Raw genomic sequence first — 17539 nt, 5'->3', positions numbered from 1 at the left:
TTTTGTAACTTTTTTCTTTTTCTTCCATGCTCATGTTGAACGTCCCCCTGCACCATATCCGCCAAAAAGGGAAAGCAGGAAACCAGCTCTCAGGAGTCTGTCAATGCTTCTCATGTCCAGCCAGTAGCAAGGATGGCCTAACACCAGTGGCCTTACTCTACCTTCCTGTGGGGGAGCAGCTGCCCCTGCCCACTGTAGGGGTTGTTGGTTGGGTGGTCGGTTTGGCCCGGGCCTGACCCAGTGGACGTTTTCGAGGCGTCCCCACACTCCCACTTAGTTCTGACACTGGGATCCTACCAGGCAGCTGATGCGCAGAATAACAAGCTCGAGACAGACAAGCAGGTGAAAGGTTAAAATAATAACGGTTTTATTGAGAGAAAAATAAAACAAAACAAGCAAGCAGAGAAATTAATTGGTTCAACGATACTAAACCAAGGCTACAGCTCTATACACTTTAAAAAAAAAAGAAAAAAAAAAAAAGGAATACTATATATTCAAAACAGAGGGCACGCGAGTGCGGGAAGGAGTACGACACATCGAGGGGTATCACACATTAACACTCCCCTTAGCCTTATCCCCACCTCCTACACTATCCCTAACCTAGGTCAAACTAAAGGGGGGTCAGACTCTCATGCTCACCCAACGCATTGGAACAAAGGCCTTTAGGTTGTCCTGGGACTGCAGCTTTAGTTGGTCTGGCCTGGTGAAGTTCAGTGTGCACTGGCCACACACTCTCCCGTCAGTCAGGTAGTGGATCTTCCTCCTTGGCTGGGCGAAAAGGCTTCCCCCTGGGTCGGGCTGCGCCGTTTAGCGAGGCCCGCCCTGGGCTCCGGTCCGTACCGGGATGGTACACTCCGTCCCGTGTCTTCCTGGTTCCACTCTGAATCCCTGCCTGAGGTGGTGGGCACGGGGGGGGGGAACAGTCAGGTTTAAATTGGGAGGCAGTATGGACCGGGAGCTTCGCCTGCTTACCAAAGCATGGGCCTGCTGCGCATAGCCTTCCCCGTCTTGGAGACTGCTTCTCCCAGTAGAGTCCTCGAAGTTTCCCTTTTGCAGCGAAGTCCCAGGATGAAATCGAAGTGAAGTGTAGAAGCTGTCTCCCCCGAAGTGTGTTCCAAGTCGAAGTGTCTCCAACTGCCCTTTCTGTCTGCTTACTAAAAACAGTTATACTCTCTCGATCTGCCTTGCCTCCCCCAGATCGAGAGGTGTCCCAGGTTACTTCGTTAACTGTAAATGGCTGCAAAACGGCCGATTTCCCACTAATGGCCTTATCACCGGCCCTCATTGTTTTTGGTTTCAGTCACACAATGGTGTCTCTGGTGCCTAGTCCTCTAAAACGGTTTCTGATATGATTGGATCTGTTAGGATGGGCCCGATGATGGTTTTAACTAGCTTAACCCTGATTGCAGTGCAACCAGGTTCATTGTTCTTACCGGCCTACTGGCGACTTGCTATTACATATTCAATTCCATGTCTGGCCTGGAATCCACATAGGGACTGTGGAATTCCAGGCCCTGTCTCCAGTCTTGTTGCTGGGGAGAAAAATGACTCACTTCCAGCAGCTTTCTGGTCACGTGTCCCAGAACTCCATTTTGTACGTTTAAAAAGTGGCCAACTTTGTTTGATTCGGAAAGCAGGCGAGGTGGGGGAATTTTGCAAACTCCCTACACCCCCCTGTGATGCATAATAAATTTTCTTGAAAATTCCATTACGTATCATAATTCTGGCCCTCCTTAGTCGACCTTCCCCTTAGATTAATCTCTCCCCTCTACAGATACCCGCGATACATCGCACTTCCCATAACGCGAGACCGTGGTGTACACAAGCAGCTAGAAAAGGAAAAATCAACCAAGTACATTACATTACTTACATCCAAACATGGAGGGGCTCCGACGTCCCTGCTCAGTTCGGTACATTCATCATTCACAATCTTTATTAACAACCGCGCCGCAAGAATTCTCATAGTACGGAGAGTCCCTTGGGAGGGTTTATGCAGACGAATCCCCGTTGATTCCCACGTAGTGTTCCTGCCAAGTTCTTTGGTTGCGGAACTGTGTCAACCGACCCCTCCCTCTACACTGCACGCAGACTAGGTACAGTACAATCCCTATCTGACACACCACCAGGATGTGGGAGGCCAGACGGATCCATGAGGGGACCTCTATACTCTCAAAAATGTCCCACCACGGTGGAACCACTATATCCAAAATCTTGGACCCTATATCTATCGTCTTTTGCTCTAGGGTGTAAAAGTGTTTTTGGGAAACCAGTACGGCCTTCAGTAGCTTTGCGAGGTGTTCAGGGAGAGGGGGAATCTCGTAGCCGAAGTGTGCTACATACTGTAACAAGTTGATTGCATTCTCTTTAACAGTGAGGTGAATGGTGGAGGGCTCCGGGATGGGGACAATTCGTTCCTGGGCCACTTGAACTTCTGCCTCGGGTTTGAAACAGAAACTGCTATCACTCACCGCACACCAGCTGTGCTGTCCGTGCCGGTAGTGGGACGCGCCGGTGGTGACACAGTAGGCCCCACCTCCTATATATGCCACCTGGGGGGGAACGTGGCCTTGTGCCATCGCCTCCATGGTGCAATTTATAGGCTTCGCGCCAGCAGCTCTGAACCCACACTGCGGTCTTAAAAAGGCATTCAAGTGCCGGGGACACAGGATTATGTGTGCTCCCCGGCTCCGGCACCCTGAAAGGTCCGTGCCCGTCATTTCGTGCTCCCACTTGATGACGTAAGGCGGGACCGCGGCGAAACGAATGTGCGCACCCCCTTGGATCACTCCAATATTCTCCACCCTGTACACCGGTGCCGGTCGGGCTGTCCTATTAGGTGGATTGGTGGGTAACGGCTTGCGGGTGCGTGCCACCAGTTCCGTGGCTTTAACTGGGGCTGCCCCTTGAAAAACCACGCATGAACGTATGTGAGAGCCCCACCTTATCCCCTTCCCCATGTCCTGCCAGGGGGCAGAGAAGACAACTGAGATTCCTGCGGGGCAGGCCTCCTTCGATCCCCACATGCACACATAAATCCCTTGCTCGGATTCCCACCATTTGTCCCAACAGACACTTATCTTTTCTGCCGTAGCAGTGACAGTTCGGTGGGTGTCCTTGTCCATTCGCACCCATGTGGATGAAGCGTCTTTTAAGTCATTCTTTAACTTGTGGATCCACCACCATCGCGCGGCCGGGATCCTTCCGGTGCAGGTCAGGCAGACCTTCTTGCCAACGATGACTCCCACACGTGCAGCCACTATTTCCACCGTGGGACACACTAGGGATGCCTTGTCGTAGGTGAAATCGGGCTGGTCAGAATACCGGGTGGAATTGGACCCGACCCATCCGGGCCAGCGCCCCTGGTGGGTGTAGGTGGCGGGTCCCTCGGAGCCTCTCTCACAGCTCCCTGCAGTGACTACCGGAGCTCTCGGTCCGGAGCACCCAAAAACGTGGGAGTCTTCTACGTCTCCCCGGAGTCCTCTGCTCCCCTCGATTAGGGCGAGCAGGATGGCCAGCTGCCATGCGCGAACGCCTCTCTGTAAAACAAAAAGGAACATGCAGCCAGGTCTCTCCGGAGATGCTCTGGCCTGGGTTAAGCGGTGGTTGGGTCCCTCGACCTCGAACCCAAACACATACACTGTGAGCAACAAGACTTACTTAACCACTAAACTTATAAACCTAACTTAACTTATAATATACTATATACATCTGCCGCCCGTCTCCGGACGGCTAAGTCAGTCCCTGGTAGGGCCCCGGCTTGCCATTGCTTCCGGCGGGCCCGCGGTGTCCCTACCTATGGCCCCTTTGCGGTCTGAGGCCGGCCGCTGGGGACCCCTGTCCTCAGCTTTCCTAATCCTCGGGACGGCTCTGGGCAAATGGAAGACGGGTGACCACGTCTTCTTGGGCTGGGGTGTGCGGGAAGACCTCCTGAGGGCGGGTGGAGCTTTCCTGGCCGGTGGTCCCCTGACTCGGGCCGCCGCTCCCTTGCATCCATCCCCCCCTCCTACCGTTGGGACAAACGTCCCGCTGCAGCCTACTGCTGCGACCCGCAGGTCTCCGCCCCCTGTTCCCATGACGGGGTCCGGGGCGGGGTTCCTGACCTCAGGTCCCTCCTTCCCTACACCTGAGCTAGGGGCGGGGCTACTCTCCTCGGTCTCCCCCCCCTCCTCATCTGAACTGAGAGCGGAGGCGCTGCCCTCAGGCTCCTCCCCCTCTATACCCGAGCTGAGGCTGGAGACGCCGCTCTCGGGTTCCTCCCCCTCAGCCACATCCCACAGAAGTGGAGGAACGCCCCACTCACCGGTGGCTCCTCCCTTCAGACACGTCACCAGACCTGCTGCGGTCTGTGACCTGGTTCCCATATCGGGCTGGGGATTTCTATTCCCCAACCCCTGACCAGCCAGCTGTCCAGCCCTGCTTGGCTTAAACAGCTTGCACTGGTTGATATGAAACCACTTTGTACGCCGGGGCATTTTCACGGCGTACACCATGGGGCTGGCTTTGTCTACCACACTAAAGGGCCCCATGTACAAAGGCTCCAAACTTCCTACTCTGGCATAATTCCTGACCATGACCTGGCCTCCCACTTCCCATTCTTGGTGCCCTTTCGGTTCCAGCAGCAATCGGTTACTCTGATGCTGCCTCCCCATGTTCCCCACTGCCTGCCCATGGACCTGCTTCAGGTGCTCATAGAGGTTTCGGGCGAACTTGTCCCGATTCACCTCCCGGAGTTGCCCCTCCGTAAGCAGCGGCGCTAACACATGGGTGGGGGTCCGCATGACCCTGCCTGTCATCAGCTCGTACGAGGAGTACCCCGTGCTTTTTGACTGGCTGGCCCGGATCCCCATCAACACTAACGGCAGGATCTCGGCCCATTTGCGGGGCAAGTCCACCGTCTCCTTTCTCAACCGTTCCTTGAGGGTCCGGTTCATGCGCTCCACAATCCCGGATGACTGTGGATTGTGAGCTACATGCCACTTTCCCTCAATGCCCAACAGCATAAGGGCCGTCTGCATCACCTGTCCAGTGAAGTGACTCCCCTGGTCGGACTCCACATACTGTGGCAGTCCCCACCGCAAGAACACCTCTCGGACTAGGATCCTTGCAGTTCCCAGAGCCGTGGCATTTCTACAGGGGAAGGCTTCCACCGACTTGGTGAACACATCCACCAGGACTAGGCAGTACTTAAAGCCTCCCTGGGCAGTGGGCAGGGGCCCGATGTAGTCGACCTGGATCGACTGCCATGGTCCCTCTACCCGCCTGATGTGCCCGATGGGCACCTTCCTTTTCCGGGGGTCAGGGTTGTTTGCAGCGCACACGAGACAGTCTGCACAGAACTCGCGGACGTCCTCCCTGAGTCCCGGCCACCATCCCGCCTGTTCCACCCGCTGCCAGGTGGCCTTGGGCCCGGGGTGTCCCGCTCCCGGTCCCTCATGGGCCAGTTGCAGGAACTCCCTCCGGTGTTGTTGCGGCACAATCCACTGCTCCCCCCTGAACAGCATGCCCTCTTTAACGGAGAGGGTCGCTGTCCCATACGGCCCCTCTACCTTCCTGTCCTCAATGACTGCGCTGAGGACAGCCTTCAGGGCCGGGTCCTGAGCCTGGACGGACTTAAGGTCCGGGGCTAATGCTACCCCTACCCTCCTTTGTGTCCCGTCCCTACCTCTGACCGCTGCCACAGGTCCGGACCCGAATGGATCCCAGAAAGTGCCGGTGCGGGCACCCTCCTTGGCAAGCAGGTCAGCCTGCTGGTTACCCTGACTGCGGGGTTCTGTGGAGGAATGAGCTTTCACCTTATGGATGAACACGTCCCCTTCCTCCCCCACGGCTGCCAGAATCTTTTCCAGCAAGGGCTTCACTGTGAGGGGTCTCCTGTCAGCGGAGGTGTATCCGCGGCGGGACCAGATGGCCAAATATTCCGTACACGAGTTGCACGTGAACATGCTGTCCGAGCAAATCGTGTAGGGGGTAGGGAAGATTTCGGGGTGTGTAACGACATACACCACCACGGACAGTTCAGCCTGCTGGGCACTCATGGTGCTGGGGAGTTTAATTGTCAGGGCAATGCTTGCCGTAGGGTCATAAATCCCACATCCCGTGAGACGCTTGCCAGCGGACACCGTGCTGGAACCATCAACATAGATTTCGCGGCCTGTGGGATGTATCCCGGCCCGTAAACCTATGTTCACCTCCCAAACCCCTTCTACGGAACACCGATGGGCTGTTCCCGGGTAGACCAAATTGGCCGCGAGCTTTGGCTCGCAGAGACCCTTCACCCTCAGATCCATCTGGGAGAGGAGCAAGGTCCAGCGAGCAATGCGGGCACTGCTCACTGTCCCATCCTTAATTCTCCCATCCAGTAGCATCTGAGTCGGCATGTGATGCGTGAGGAGGGTGATGGGAGAGGTGCCTGTGAAGATTAGGGACCTCTTCACAGCCCAATGCATGGCTAACAGATGCCTCTCGCAATTGGAGTAGCTCCTCTCAACATCAGTGAGCACCCTGGAGGAGTATACCACGGGCCGCAGCCGGCCGTGCCGCTCTTGAAGCAGCACTGAGCTCAGGCTGTCCCCACTGGCTGCTACCTCCAGAAAAAACTCCTTTCCCTCATTTATGGCTCCCAGGGCTGGTGCGGTCTGCAGATTCTCTTTGAGCCCGACAAATGCTGCCTGGCACTCCTCATCCCAACGCCACTCCACTCCCTTGTGCAGGAGTCGGAGCAGAGGAGCTGCCGAGGCTGCATAGTCCCCAATAAAATCTCGACAGTAACTGGTCAGTCCTAGAAACGACCTCACACCCGATACTGTTTTTGGGATCGGTAGCTCTTGCACCGCCTCCCTCCTGGCCTTATCTATGGCCCTTTCTCCAGCGCGCACGGTCACGCCCAGGAATTTTACCTCCTGCCAGCCGACCTGCGCTTTCTTGGGGTTAACTTTAAACCCCTTCTGCCCTAACAGCTCCAGCAACTCGGCCAATAGTGGGCCATGCTCCTCCTTTGAATCGGTGAAGAGGAGTAGGTCGTCCACATATTGGACTAGTTGTCTGGGCTGGCTAAACTCCTTGATGCTACCTGCCATGCACTGATGGAAGATGTTGGGGCTGTTGTGAAAGCCCTGTGGCAAGCAGTTCCAAGTGTACTGTTGCCCCCTAAACGTAAAGGCAAACTTGTACTGGTCCTCCCTCCGTACAGGGATGGACCAAAACCCGTTTGAAATATCCAGTACCGTGAACGTGGTCACGGATGCTGGGATACTCCCAGTTAGGTCAGCGACTGCTGCCACGGTGGGGGCGCAGGCAGGAATATTACTATTGAGGACCCGATAGTCCACCGTGGCTCTCCAGGCACCGTCCGGTTTCCTCACCGGCCACAATGGAGAGTTCACGTGGGTTGCTATAGGTCTCAGAACTCCCTGCTGCACTAGGGAGGACATGGCTGCTTCCATGTCTGGTTCAGCTTCCCTTGGGAAATTATACTGTTTCTGTGGTCTGGCCATGGGATCCCCATCTACCGTGACCTCAAACCCCATGACCCTACCGCAGTCGTGCTGGTGAGTGGCAAACGTGGCCAGGTGCGCCTTCACGAATGCCCGAAACTCCTCGTGGACACCACTGACCATAAGCCCGAGGTCGTAGCCTCCCTTTAGCTTCATGGTGCAGAGAGTCCCCTTCCCTTCCTTTCCCGGGATCACTACTACCTCACCATCCTTTATTCCACCTGCTCCCCACAAGCAGTGGTTCCTTAGATCCACCAGAATCCCGTGACCTACAATGAAGTCGGCCCCCAGGACTCCCCTTCCACCCTCCACCTCCCACCTCATCAGGATGCACTTCCATGTGTTGTGGAGTGGTCCCAACTTGATGGAAAGCGGGATGGACACCGACCCAGCCTGTTCCTTCCCTGTAAATCCCGATAGACTGTAGGGGACCCCGCTGGAGAGGGGTGAGGCGGCGGGGTTATCTGCATAGATTACGGTGCTTGATGCTCCCGTATCCAGCAGATAGGTCCCCTTCAGCCTCTCCACCTCCATCTCCACGAGGGGTCTCCCCCACTCGCCATAGCGGACAGAGCACAGGTGGACCGGTTGCATTCTTGCTAGTCAGGGTTGGGAATTGGCTGGGGTTGCCGGAGTAAGAGCGCCGGTGGCCATTGCTACCTTCCCCTGGCCAGACAATACAGACCGTACGGTGTCCAGTATTATCTCGACCTGGCTGGGTCCTGCCCCTGCCGGTTGGGCTGGGGCAGTAGGCACCTTCCCCCTGGTCTCTTTCCAAGGGTTTCTACACTCCTTCCGCCAGTGGCCATCTTTACCACACCCGTAACAATTAAGTTTGGGGTGTGTTGGGGTAGTCCCTTCCTGGCGCCACTCCTTCCTACCCGGCCCGGGTTTTGCCTCATGCAGCTTCCCTTTCGCTGGGAGCGCTTCGGCTACCCGACCGTTCTTGTAGGCTAGGGTGAGCTGTCGGATCACCCCGGCTTCTGTGGCCCCGGGGTCCTTGGGGTCGAACCAAACTTCCGCTTTTGCTCTAACTTGCGGCAGGCTGTTCGCCACCAAGCAACGGAGCCAATGGGTCAGGAGATCTCCGTTCAGGAACGCCCGGTTGGGTGTCCCTGGGCAAGCTCTCCGGTACACCGGCCACAGCCGGTCCGCGAAAGCTTGCGGAGTCTCTTCCATCAATTGGACCGTTTTCTCCACACGGGAGAACGGACTACCCTCATCCATGCCCAATGCCTCTAAGACTGCGTCCTTGAGCTCCTCGTACCCACTCTGACCTCTTTTATCCCCATCAGGGAGGGACTGGAGATGGCTGCTTTCTAGGGAAAGTAGCAGCATTTTGGCCTGCTCAGCGTCATCACAGTCGTTGACGCTGGCTGCCTGCTCTACCTCCCTAAAATGAACCGAGGGATCTCCCTTCTGGGAGAGCTTTGGAATATGGCTCACCATACTCCTAAGCTGTTGGGTATTAAAAGGGACCACAAACTGGTTCTGGAGAGGCCCTTCCCTTTCCCCTTCGGCGGGCGGACCTAACCTCAGCTGCCGGGCCGGGCACATGGGCCCCGCTCCTGTCCTAGCCGGGGCTTGGACCACCTCCGCCTTCACCTCCCCTTGGTGCCACACTTCCCCGAAACTCGGAGTAGTGGGTGGTGGACGCGCGGTTTCCTCTCTTTCCTCTATTGCTTCCCTAGGTACCACTTGGGATGGTGAAATGGTCCTACCCTCGTTCCCCAGAAAATCCGCCTGACCCACCTTCGGATTCATCAGGCATACCATGCCCTTGGCCTTCCGGAGGGCTCGGCTAAGACTCTCTATCTTCTCCTGACAGGGGCTGTGGTCAGCTTCCCCGAACCCCTGTTCACTGGCCAGCTTATAGGCTGCCTTCACTTCCCTGACTTTCTCCTCCTGTTCTTTTACTTCCTTTACCAAGCGGGCACTTTTGTCCCGCAGCCTAAACTCATTCCCCTTGGCCTCGGTGACTTGGCACCGCAGGTATTCCAACTGGGAATTATAATCCCCTAAGAGCTGCACCCTCTCCTGTGCGAGAGCCTGCAGCGCCACAACTAACTTCTCTCCCGCCTGAGCCTTCTCCTGGACTTCCAGTTCCAGCTCCTTTAGCCTGGCTGCCTGGGCTGCGACGAGCCCATCCAGGAGCTGTACCTGCTTTTTGTAGCAGCACAGCCACACAGCCTTTTCAAGAGATCTCTTGTGTTCCCTCCCCTGCGCCCACTGAGCTGCGGCGTCCACCGGATGGCCAGCCTTCAGCAGAGCGGTGAAACACTTCTTAGTGAGATTCACCTTCCTGAACACATAGTCCGAGATTCTCTCGTCCATCAAGCTTGTCTCATTCGACTCGCCATCTACAACACCAGATGCCTGCGCCCAGTGTCCTGCCGCGGTCGCCATTTTGTAGGGGTTGTTGATTGGGTGGTCGGTTTGGCCCGGGCCTGACCCAGTGGATGTTTTCGAGGCATCCCCACACTCCCACTTAGTTCTGACACTGGGATCCTACCAGGCAGCTGATGCGCAGAATAACAAGCTCGAGACAGACAAGCAGGTGAAAGGTTAAAATAATAACGGTTTTATTGAGAGAAAAATAAAACAAAACAAGCAAGCAGAGAAATTAATTGGTTCAGCGATACTAAACCAAGGCTACAGCTCTATACACTTTAAAAAAAAAAAAGAAAAAAAAAGAATATATATTCAAAACAGAGGGCACGCGAGTGCGGGAAGGAGTACGACACATCGAGGGGTATCACACATTAACACTCCCCTTAGCCTTATCCCCACCTCCTACACTATCCCTAACCTAGGTCAAACTAAAGGGGGGTCAGACTCTCATGCTCACCCAACGCATTGGAACAAAGGCCTTTAGGTTGTCCTGGGACTGCAGCTTTAGTTGGTCTGGCCTGGTGAAGTTCAGTGTGCACTGGCCACACACTCTCCCGTCAGTCAGGTAGTGGATCTTCCTCCTTGGCTGGGCGAAAAGGCTTCCCCCTGGGTCGGGCTGCGCCGTTTAGCGAGGCCCGCCCTGGGCTCCGGTCCGTACCGGGATGGTACACTCCGTCCCGTGTCTTCCTGGTTCCACTCTGAATCCCTGCCTGAGGTGGTGGGCACGGGGGGGGGGAACAGTCAGGTTTAAATTGGGAGGCAGTATGGACCGGGAGCTTCGCCTGCTTACCAAAGCATGGGCCTGCTGCGCATAGCCTTCCCCGTCTTGGAGACTGCTTCTCCCAGTAGAGTCCTCGAAGTTTCCCTTTTGCAGCGAAGTCCCAGGATGAAATCGAAGTGAAGTGTAGAAGCTGTCTCCCCCGAAGTGTGTTCCAAGTCGAAGTGTCTCCAACTGCCCTTTCTGTCTGCTTACTAAAAACAGTTATACTCTCTCGATCTGCCTTGCCTCCCCCAGATCGAGAGGTGTCCCAGGTTACTTCGTTAACTGTAAATGGCTGCAAAACGGCCGATTTCCCACTAATGGCCTTATCACCGGCCCTCATTGTTTTTGGTTTCAGTCACACAATGGTGTCTCTGGTGCCTAGTCCTCTAAAACGGTTTCTGATATGATTGGATCTGTTAGGATGGGCCCGATGATGGTTTTAACTAGCTTAACCCTGATTGCAGTGCAACCAGGTTCATTGTTCTTACCGGCCTACTGGCGACTTGCTATTACATATTCAATTCCATGTCTGGCCTGGAATCCACATAGGGACTGTGGAATTCCAGGCCCTGTCTCCAGTCTTGTTGCTGGGGAGAAAAATGACTCACTTCCAGCAGCTTTCTGGTCACGTGTCCCAGAACTCCATTTTGTACGTTTAAAAAGTGGCCAACTTTGTTTGATTCGGAAAGCAGGCGAGGTGGGGGAATTTTGCAAACTCCCTACACCACGGACTGTCTCCTTCTGGCATAGATGAAATTGGGAACTCACTGCATGGGGCACATGGATTCCATTTGTTGCCCTTTGGCATAATGTTGTGGGTTCCAATACATTACATTACCTAACATTTTTGTGGCTTGTGGTATTTTATGGTCATCACATGGACATCAAAGTAGTCAGTCAGTGGATGTAGAACTTTAAATATAATTTCAAGATTGTGACACTTCCTTTGAAAATAACTCTGTTAAAAATGTGTTAACAATAAAAGAAGCTGTAAGGTCTGATGTCTTCTGAGCATCACATGTGTTTTGCTTTAAGGGGCCCAGCCAAGGCAAGGTCACTGGCTTATTTTGGAGATGGTGTGGGGCCGATACACATGGATAATGTGAAATGCACCGGGACTGAACAAACATTGGAAGATTGCATCAAGCAAGACATTGGAACACACAACTGTCGACACAGTGAGGATGCAGGTGTGATCTGTGACTATAGTGGCAAAAAAGCGGGAAACCTAGGCAACATAGGTGAACATTTTTAACTTCTATTGACTAGATCAGTTGTCTAAATAGTTATTGTGGAGGATGGTTTCCTCTGGGCAGTAGGATCAATAAAATCATAAGTGCATCTTTATAAATGGGTTTATACTTTTACTTAGCGCACAGAGGTAACCTTCCCCCTGTGTTGATACCTGATCTTAACTAAGAATAACTGTGAACAAATGGAAGATTGCTTTTACCTCAAAGGACCAATTTTATGAGGCTCCGCCGTCAGTGCCAAGCCTAACTCTAAGGGCAAGTGCAGGTTGGGGAATTGGGCTAGCATGATTTACAAAGGGCCACATTTTGCAGCTAAGACAAATGTTGTCATTTCTGAGGCTGTGTTGATGGCAAATGGATACCTCATTATGGCTCCAAGAATGACTTAACTAGGTCCCTCGTTGGATCTTGCGGCTTTCTGGTCAGCTCCCCCCTGAAGTGCTGTTCGGTCATTTAAAATAGGAACTGCGGTGTGTGAGTGGCCTGGCCTATAGGAGCAAGCTTCTTAAAGGTTAGAATCACTTGTTAATTTTTGGTTGTAATGTGTTTCTTTGCTTATTCTATTGCTATATCTGCATTTTTATTGGGAGATGTTGACTTTGGTTTAGGCGTGATTTTTTTGCTTTACATTGGCCCAGAAATTCGGGTCGGGGGCTTGCCGCGCGTGCAAGCCCCCGATATGCACTTACGCGACGCGCCGGCCGTTGAGCTTCAGGGACGCCTGGAATTGCTGTTTTAAAATGTTGACTCCCGGGCAGCGTCTGACGTCACGCCGCCCAGGAGTGCAGCCAGCGCGAAGCCTGTAGCGCGCTGTGCAACTGAGACACGCCCCTTGAGGTCTCAGTTTAATAGGACACGCCCCCAATGTTTCTCACAAGCTGCTAAGTATTTTTACATGCAAAGCAGCATTTTAAATAGGTTTTTGGTATTTTTATGAAGCTTTTGGTAACTTTTATAAACTTTTAAAAACGTTTACATTATTTTGAAAAATCTGAAGTAGTTTTAAACAGAATTAAAGCAATTTAAAGACTTTTAAAAGCCCTAAAAGATTTTTTTTTATTCCATTTATTTATTTAGCAATGTCGTCGTCATACGTGTCTTCACACTGTTCCCTTTGGGGAACTGTATGAAGTGGTGGAAGGATTTATGGCCATGATTACCGCTCATTCCGTGACCGTAACCATCTTTGAACCAGCCATTAGGGTGGTTAGTCCTATGGCGGGAGGGTTTTACGGGCTCCCACAAGCTATACAAGGAGGAGGGGCCACCCACACCCACGGACGCAAATATCCCACTGGATGTCAACCCAGAATTTAGAGCCGGAGCTCCGGCTCCACTTGCCGGGACTGTCTGGAGCGGGGTTCGTAAACCCTACCCTGTCTGACCCAGCGGCGGGAATCCTACCGCTATGCCAAAGGCCCAATCCGATTAGCAACGTGAAATGGCTGGAATGAGCACAATTCACGGCATTACAAGAACTCACAGTTGAACTGATGATGACCTCAGCAATCTCCTCAACGAGGTGGAGGCGCAGCGCCTGCTCATCATTGGTAATGAGAAGTCAAAGGCGCCGCAAAAAGGACAGATGATAGCTTGGTCTTTCAAGTGGCAGCATAGGGCTCCAGTCACGGGGAGGGAAAAGGCGCAGGAAACGTATGGGTGTCACCTTTTGCGCGGAGTGGGCCTTTTGCGTAGCGGTAAGCATCCCCGCCGCTGGGCCAGAAGGAGTAGGGTTTCGAACCCCGCTCCAGACAGTCCCAGCAAGTGGAGTCGGAGCTCCAACTATAAATTCTGGGTGGACATCCAGCGGGATACTTGCGTCCGCGGGTGTGGGTGGCCCCCCCCCCTCAGATGGGTTGTGGGAGCCCGTAAAACCCTCACACCATAGGACTAACCAACCTAATGGCTGGTATGAAGATGGTTATGGTCACAGAAGGAGTGTTAACGTGGCCAGAAATCCTTCCACCACTTCATACAGTTCCCGAAAGGGAACAGTGTGAGGATACGTACGACGATGACCTCTTGCACAATGCACCTCCTTGGACCCTCAGTCGCAGATGCGAGGGGGCAAATCGTGCAATTGTTAAATTTTTCATTTTATTGACATGTAAAATGTTGGCCCAGTAATTCCCTTCCAAATGCGCGAGTACGGTCGGGGTACTCACACGTCTGGCCGGAGGAAATGCCGGTTTTCAGCATGCACAGCGCATGCGGGGAAAACCGGCATTTCCTGTCCTCTGAACGAAGGGGTTCAGAGGCAGAACGCGTGCGACTGTACAGGCAGCGCGTGCGCAGTAAAATTCGCCGCTTTCATTCATGCTTTCAGTGAGGTCAAGTCCTTACAACTTACACATGAAAAAAGCATGAGTACAGTTGCTCCAGAGGCTGCGGAGGAAGATATTTCTTATCGTGGAGCTTCTGAAAGGCAATATTTTTGTTTGGGAAAGGGAGGAAAGTTATTTTAAGAAATGCTGAGGTAAGTTTTAAAGTTTATTTTTGTTTTTTAAAACGGGTTTTCAGTACTGTAGGTAGAAGGATCAATTGTGGCTATGTGAATTGAATTTGCTGTGTTTATTAAATGTGAAAATGACTCCAACATTTTTAAGAAAGAAACTTTTCATCAGTAATATATTCTTTTAAGTAATTTTGTATGTATGTCTGTATATATTCCTTTGCGTGTATGTATATATTCCTTTACTTATGTGTATGAATGTATGTATTTAATTATGACTTTCAGAGAAAGTAACTTATTGGAAAATCATAATTAAAAACATACATTCATACACATAAGTAAAGGAATATAAAACATACATACATATACGTAAAGGAATATATGCGGACATACATACATAATTACTTATTACTGATGAAAAGTTTCTTTCTTAAAAGTGTTGGAAATGTTACATTACTCATTTTAGAACACTCATTCTCACATTCAATTCACACAGCCACAATTGCTCCTTCTACCTACCGTACTGAAAACCCGTTTAAAAAAAAAAAATTAAACTTTAAAACTTACCTCAGCATTTCTTAAAATAACTTTCCTCCCTTTCCCAAACAAAAATATTGCCTTTCAGAAGCTCCACGATAAAATATATCTTCCTCCGCAGCCTTGGAGCAACTTTACACATGCTTTTTTCAAGTGTAACTTGTAAGGACTTACCCTCACTGAATCCATGAATGAAATCGACGAAGTTCACTGCGCAAGCGCTGCCTGTGCAGTCGCATGTGCTGTGCCTCTGAACCCCTTCGTTCAGAGGACTGGAAATGCCGGTTTTCCCCGCATGCGCTGTGCATGCTGAACACGGGCATTTCCTCCGGCCAGACGCATGAGTACCCCGACCGTACTCACGCGTTCAGAGAGGAATTACTGGGCCAATACTTTTCTCATAACTGTCTCATTTCCAGCTGCTATTTTGCTTGCAATGCAGGCAGGATGGGCACTACTTTGGGATTCGAATGGCACTCCTAGATTTGGAAGAGGTACAGCAGTTCTTCAGGGAACAAGAGAGCAACTATATCTCATGCATTATGTACACACCTATCCCATGCCTAGTATTGACATTTGCTGGCCTAGATAGTCCTTTGTGGGCATGCCAGAGGAGACCTGTCTTTGGTGTCTCCACTTCAAGAAGGATGTTGCCACACTCTCTTGGAGACTGGCCTACCGACAACGTATCAGGGTTTTTAAAAGCAGGGCATTGCAGAGGACACCAATATACTAAAAAGACCATTGCAACTTCTTGTCTGAAATGCCAATCCATGCAAAGCTCCTTGCACCCACTTCATACAGTCACACATCACTTTACCCACAATCATGCCTTGGCGAAGGCTAGCAAATAATTAAAACCCATTGTAAAGCTTTATGAAGGTGAAACAATATTTGCTCCAATAGACGGCCACTAACCTTTTCAGTGCTCACATCTCTTTAAATTTAAAATGCTGACCAACTGTTGTTTTTTTCTCGAGCACAAGGCCGAAGATGTGCCGAGAATTAATGCAAATTATTCAAATGAGCTAACCCTGTAAAATTGGACACTGTCCTCTCAGTGCCCTGTGGGCTAGCTTGGGCGAGGCAGCCAGTCAACTTTTCCCTGGCACAAATTTTGCCACTTTCACAAAATTGGGCCTCGTGTCTCTGCAGTACATACTCATGAAATCATCATTCATACCGGCAGCTCACTGATACTGATGAGGCCCCACTTCTTCATTTTAGTGGATTAGGAAAGCCTACAGATGGTTGGCTAGCTCAAGTGGGACCACACTGTACTCCCAACTCCGAAGATCAGGGCCTAGAAATTCAGTTGGGCGCGCCAGCTGTTAGCGCCTTAGGAGGAGTAGATCTCGAGCGCTAGGCGCTTAGCGCCTGGGCGCAGCGTGATCTGCGCCTCGCCCCAACTTCAGTACACATTTAGCGCCAGCGCAAAGTCTTAGCGCGCCCTGCTGCACGCGCAGATCATGACGTCATTTACTAGTGCAACGCCCTTTGTGCGCCCCAAACCGGAACTTCACTCACGCCGGCCCATTGTGCGCCGGGCGGCCCTAACGACTGTGAAGTGGAACGGTACACAGCCGAGGCGGGCCGCGGGGAGCGCTAATTAAAGGGCACTTACCCTGCACTATAAAGGCCAGCCATTTTGCAGCATTCACTCTTGTGCAACGGTTTTTTGGAGAGAGACCAAGGAGGAGAGCTTACTGGTTTGGACCAACACTAGGACAGGTATTTTTGGCTCAGGCCAGAGCTTAGCAATTATCCTTGCCTTCATTGAGAGCTCATTGTTTGCCAGCATATAATGGGGGCTGCATTGGGTGCCAACGCTGACTTTCAGCCTTATGCCAGAAGGGCTTACAGACGCCGTGAGAGAGTGGCAGCCCTGGCTAGACGCAGAGGGGGCAACAGGCGTCGCCAACTGAGGCCTTACCCACCCAGGGTATACCGCCAGCAGTCCTCCTATCTGACCATGTCTGCCGCGATGTGTGTAAGGAGGCTGCGATTCAGAAGGGAGGTGGTTGCAGACATCTGCCAGCTGCTTCGGAGAGATCTGCAGCCACAGCTGATGCGCAGGACGTCTCTGTCGGTGGCAGTGAAGGTGACGATGGCTCTCAACTTCTATGCCACCGGCTCCTTCCAATCCGCTGCTGGGGACATCGCTAACATCTCCCAGTTCGCCGTGCATTGCTGCATCCGCCAGGTGACCGAAGCCCTTTTCAGAAGGAGACATCAATTCATCTCCTTCCCCATGACCCTGGACAAGCAGCAGCAGCGTGCAGTGGGATTTGCAAGAATAGCGGGCTTCCCCACGGTGCAGGGCGCCATTGACTGCACGCATGTGGCTTTGCGGGCACCTCTGGAGCATGCCGAGGGTTACCGCAACCGGAAGGGCTACCATTCCCTCAACCTACAGCTGGTGTGTGACCACAGGCAGCGCATCCTAGCTGTCAATGCCCGCTTTCCAGGCAGCAGCCACGATGCCTTTATCCTGCGACAGACAACTGTGGCTGACATGTTCCAGGCACAGCCTCCCCCAAGAGGATGGCTTATCGGGGACAAAGGCTATCCTTTGTGTACCTGGCTCATGACCCCGCTCCGCGCGCCCACGACCCCTGCTGAAGAGGCATACAACAAGAGCCATCAAGCG

The 17539-nt window shown here is 52.6% G+C and overlaps 1 protein-coding gene across 1 annotated transcript in view; it reads left to right on the top strand.

The window, feature by feature from the left end:
• Window positions 1–17539, top strand: part of prss12 (serine protease 12) — a 275680-nt gene that overhangs the window by 188777 nt on the left and 69364 nt on the right. Inside the window, exon 9 of the mRNA XM_085962770.1 lies at window positions 11683–11888. Coding sequence (XP_085818896.1) covers window positions 11683–11888 — 206 coding nt within the window. The remainder of the gene's footprint in view (window positions 1–11682; window positions 11889–17539) is intronic.

Source organism: Somniosus microcephalus, chromosome 2 (assembly GCF_052327205.1).
Source record: "Somniosus microcephalus isolate GS21.2 chromosome 2, FLI_Smic_1.0, whole genome shotgun sequence".
Lineage (NCBI taxonomy): Eukaryota > Metazoa > Chordata > Chondrichthyes > Squaliformes > Somniosidae > Somniosus > Somniosus microcephalus.
The sequence above is the reverse complement of the archived record's forward strand: the minus strand, read 5'-3'. Positions and strand labels throughout refer to the sequence as shown.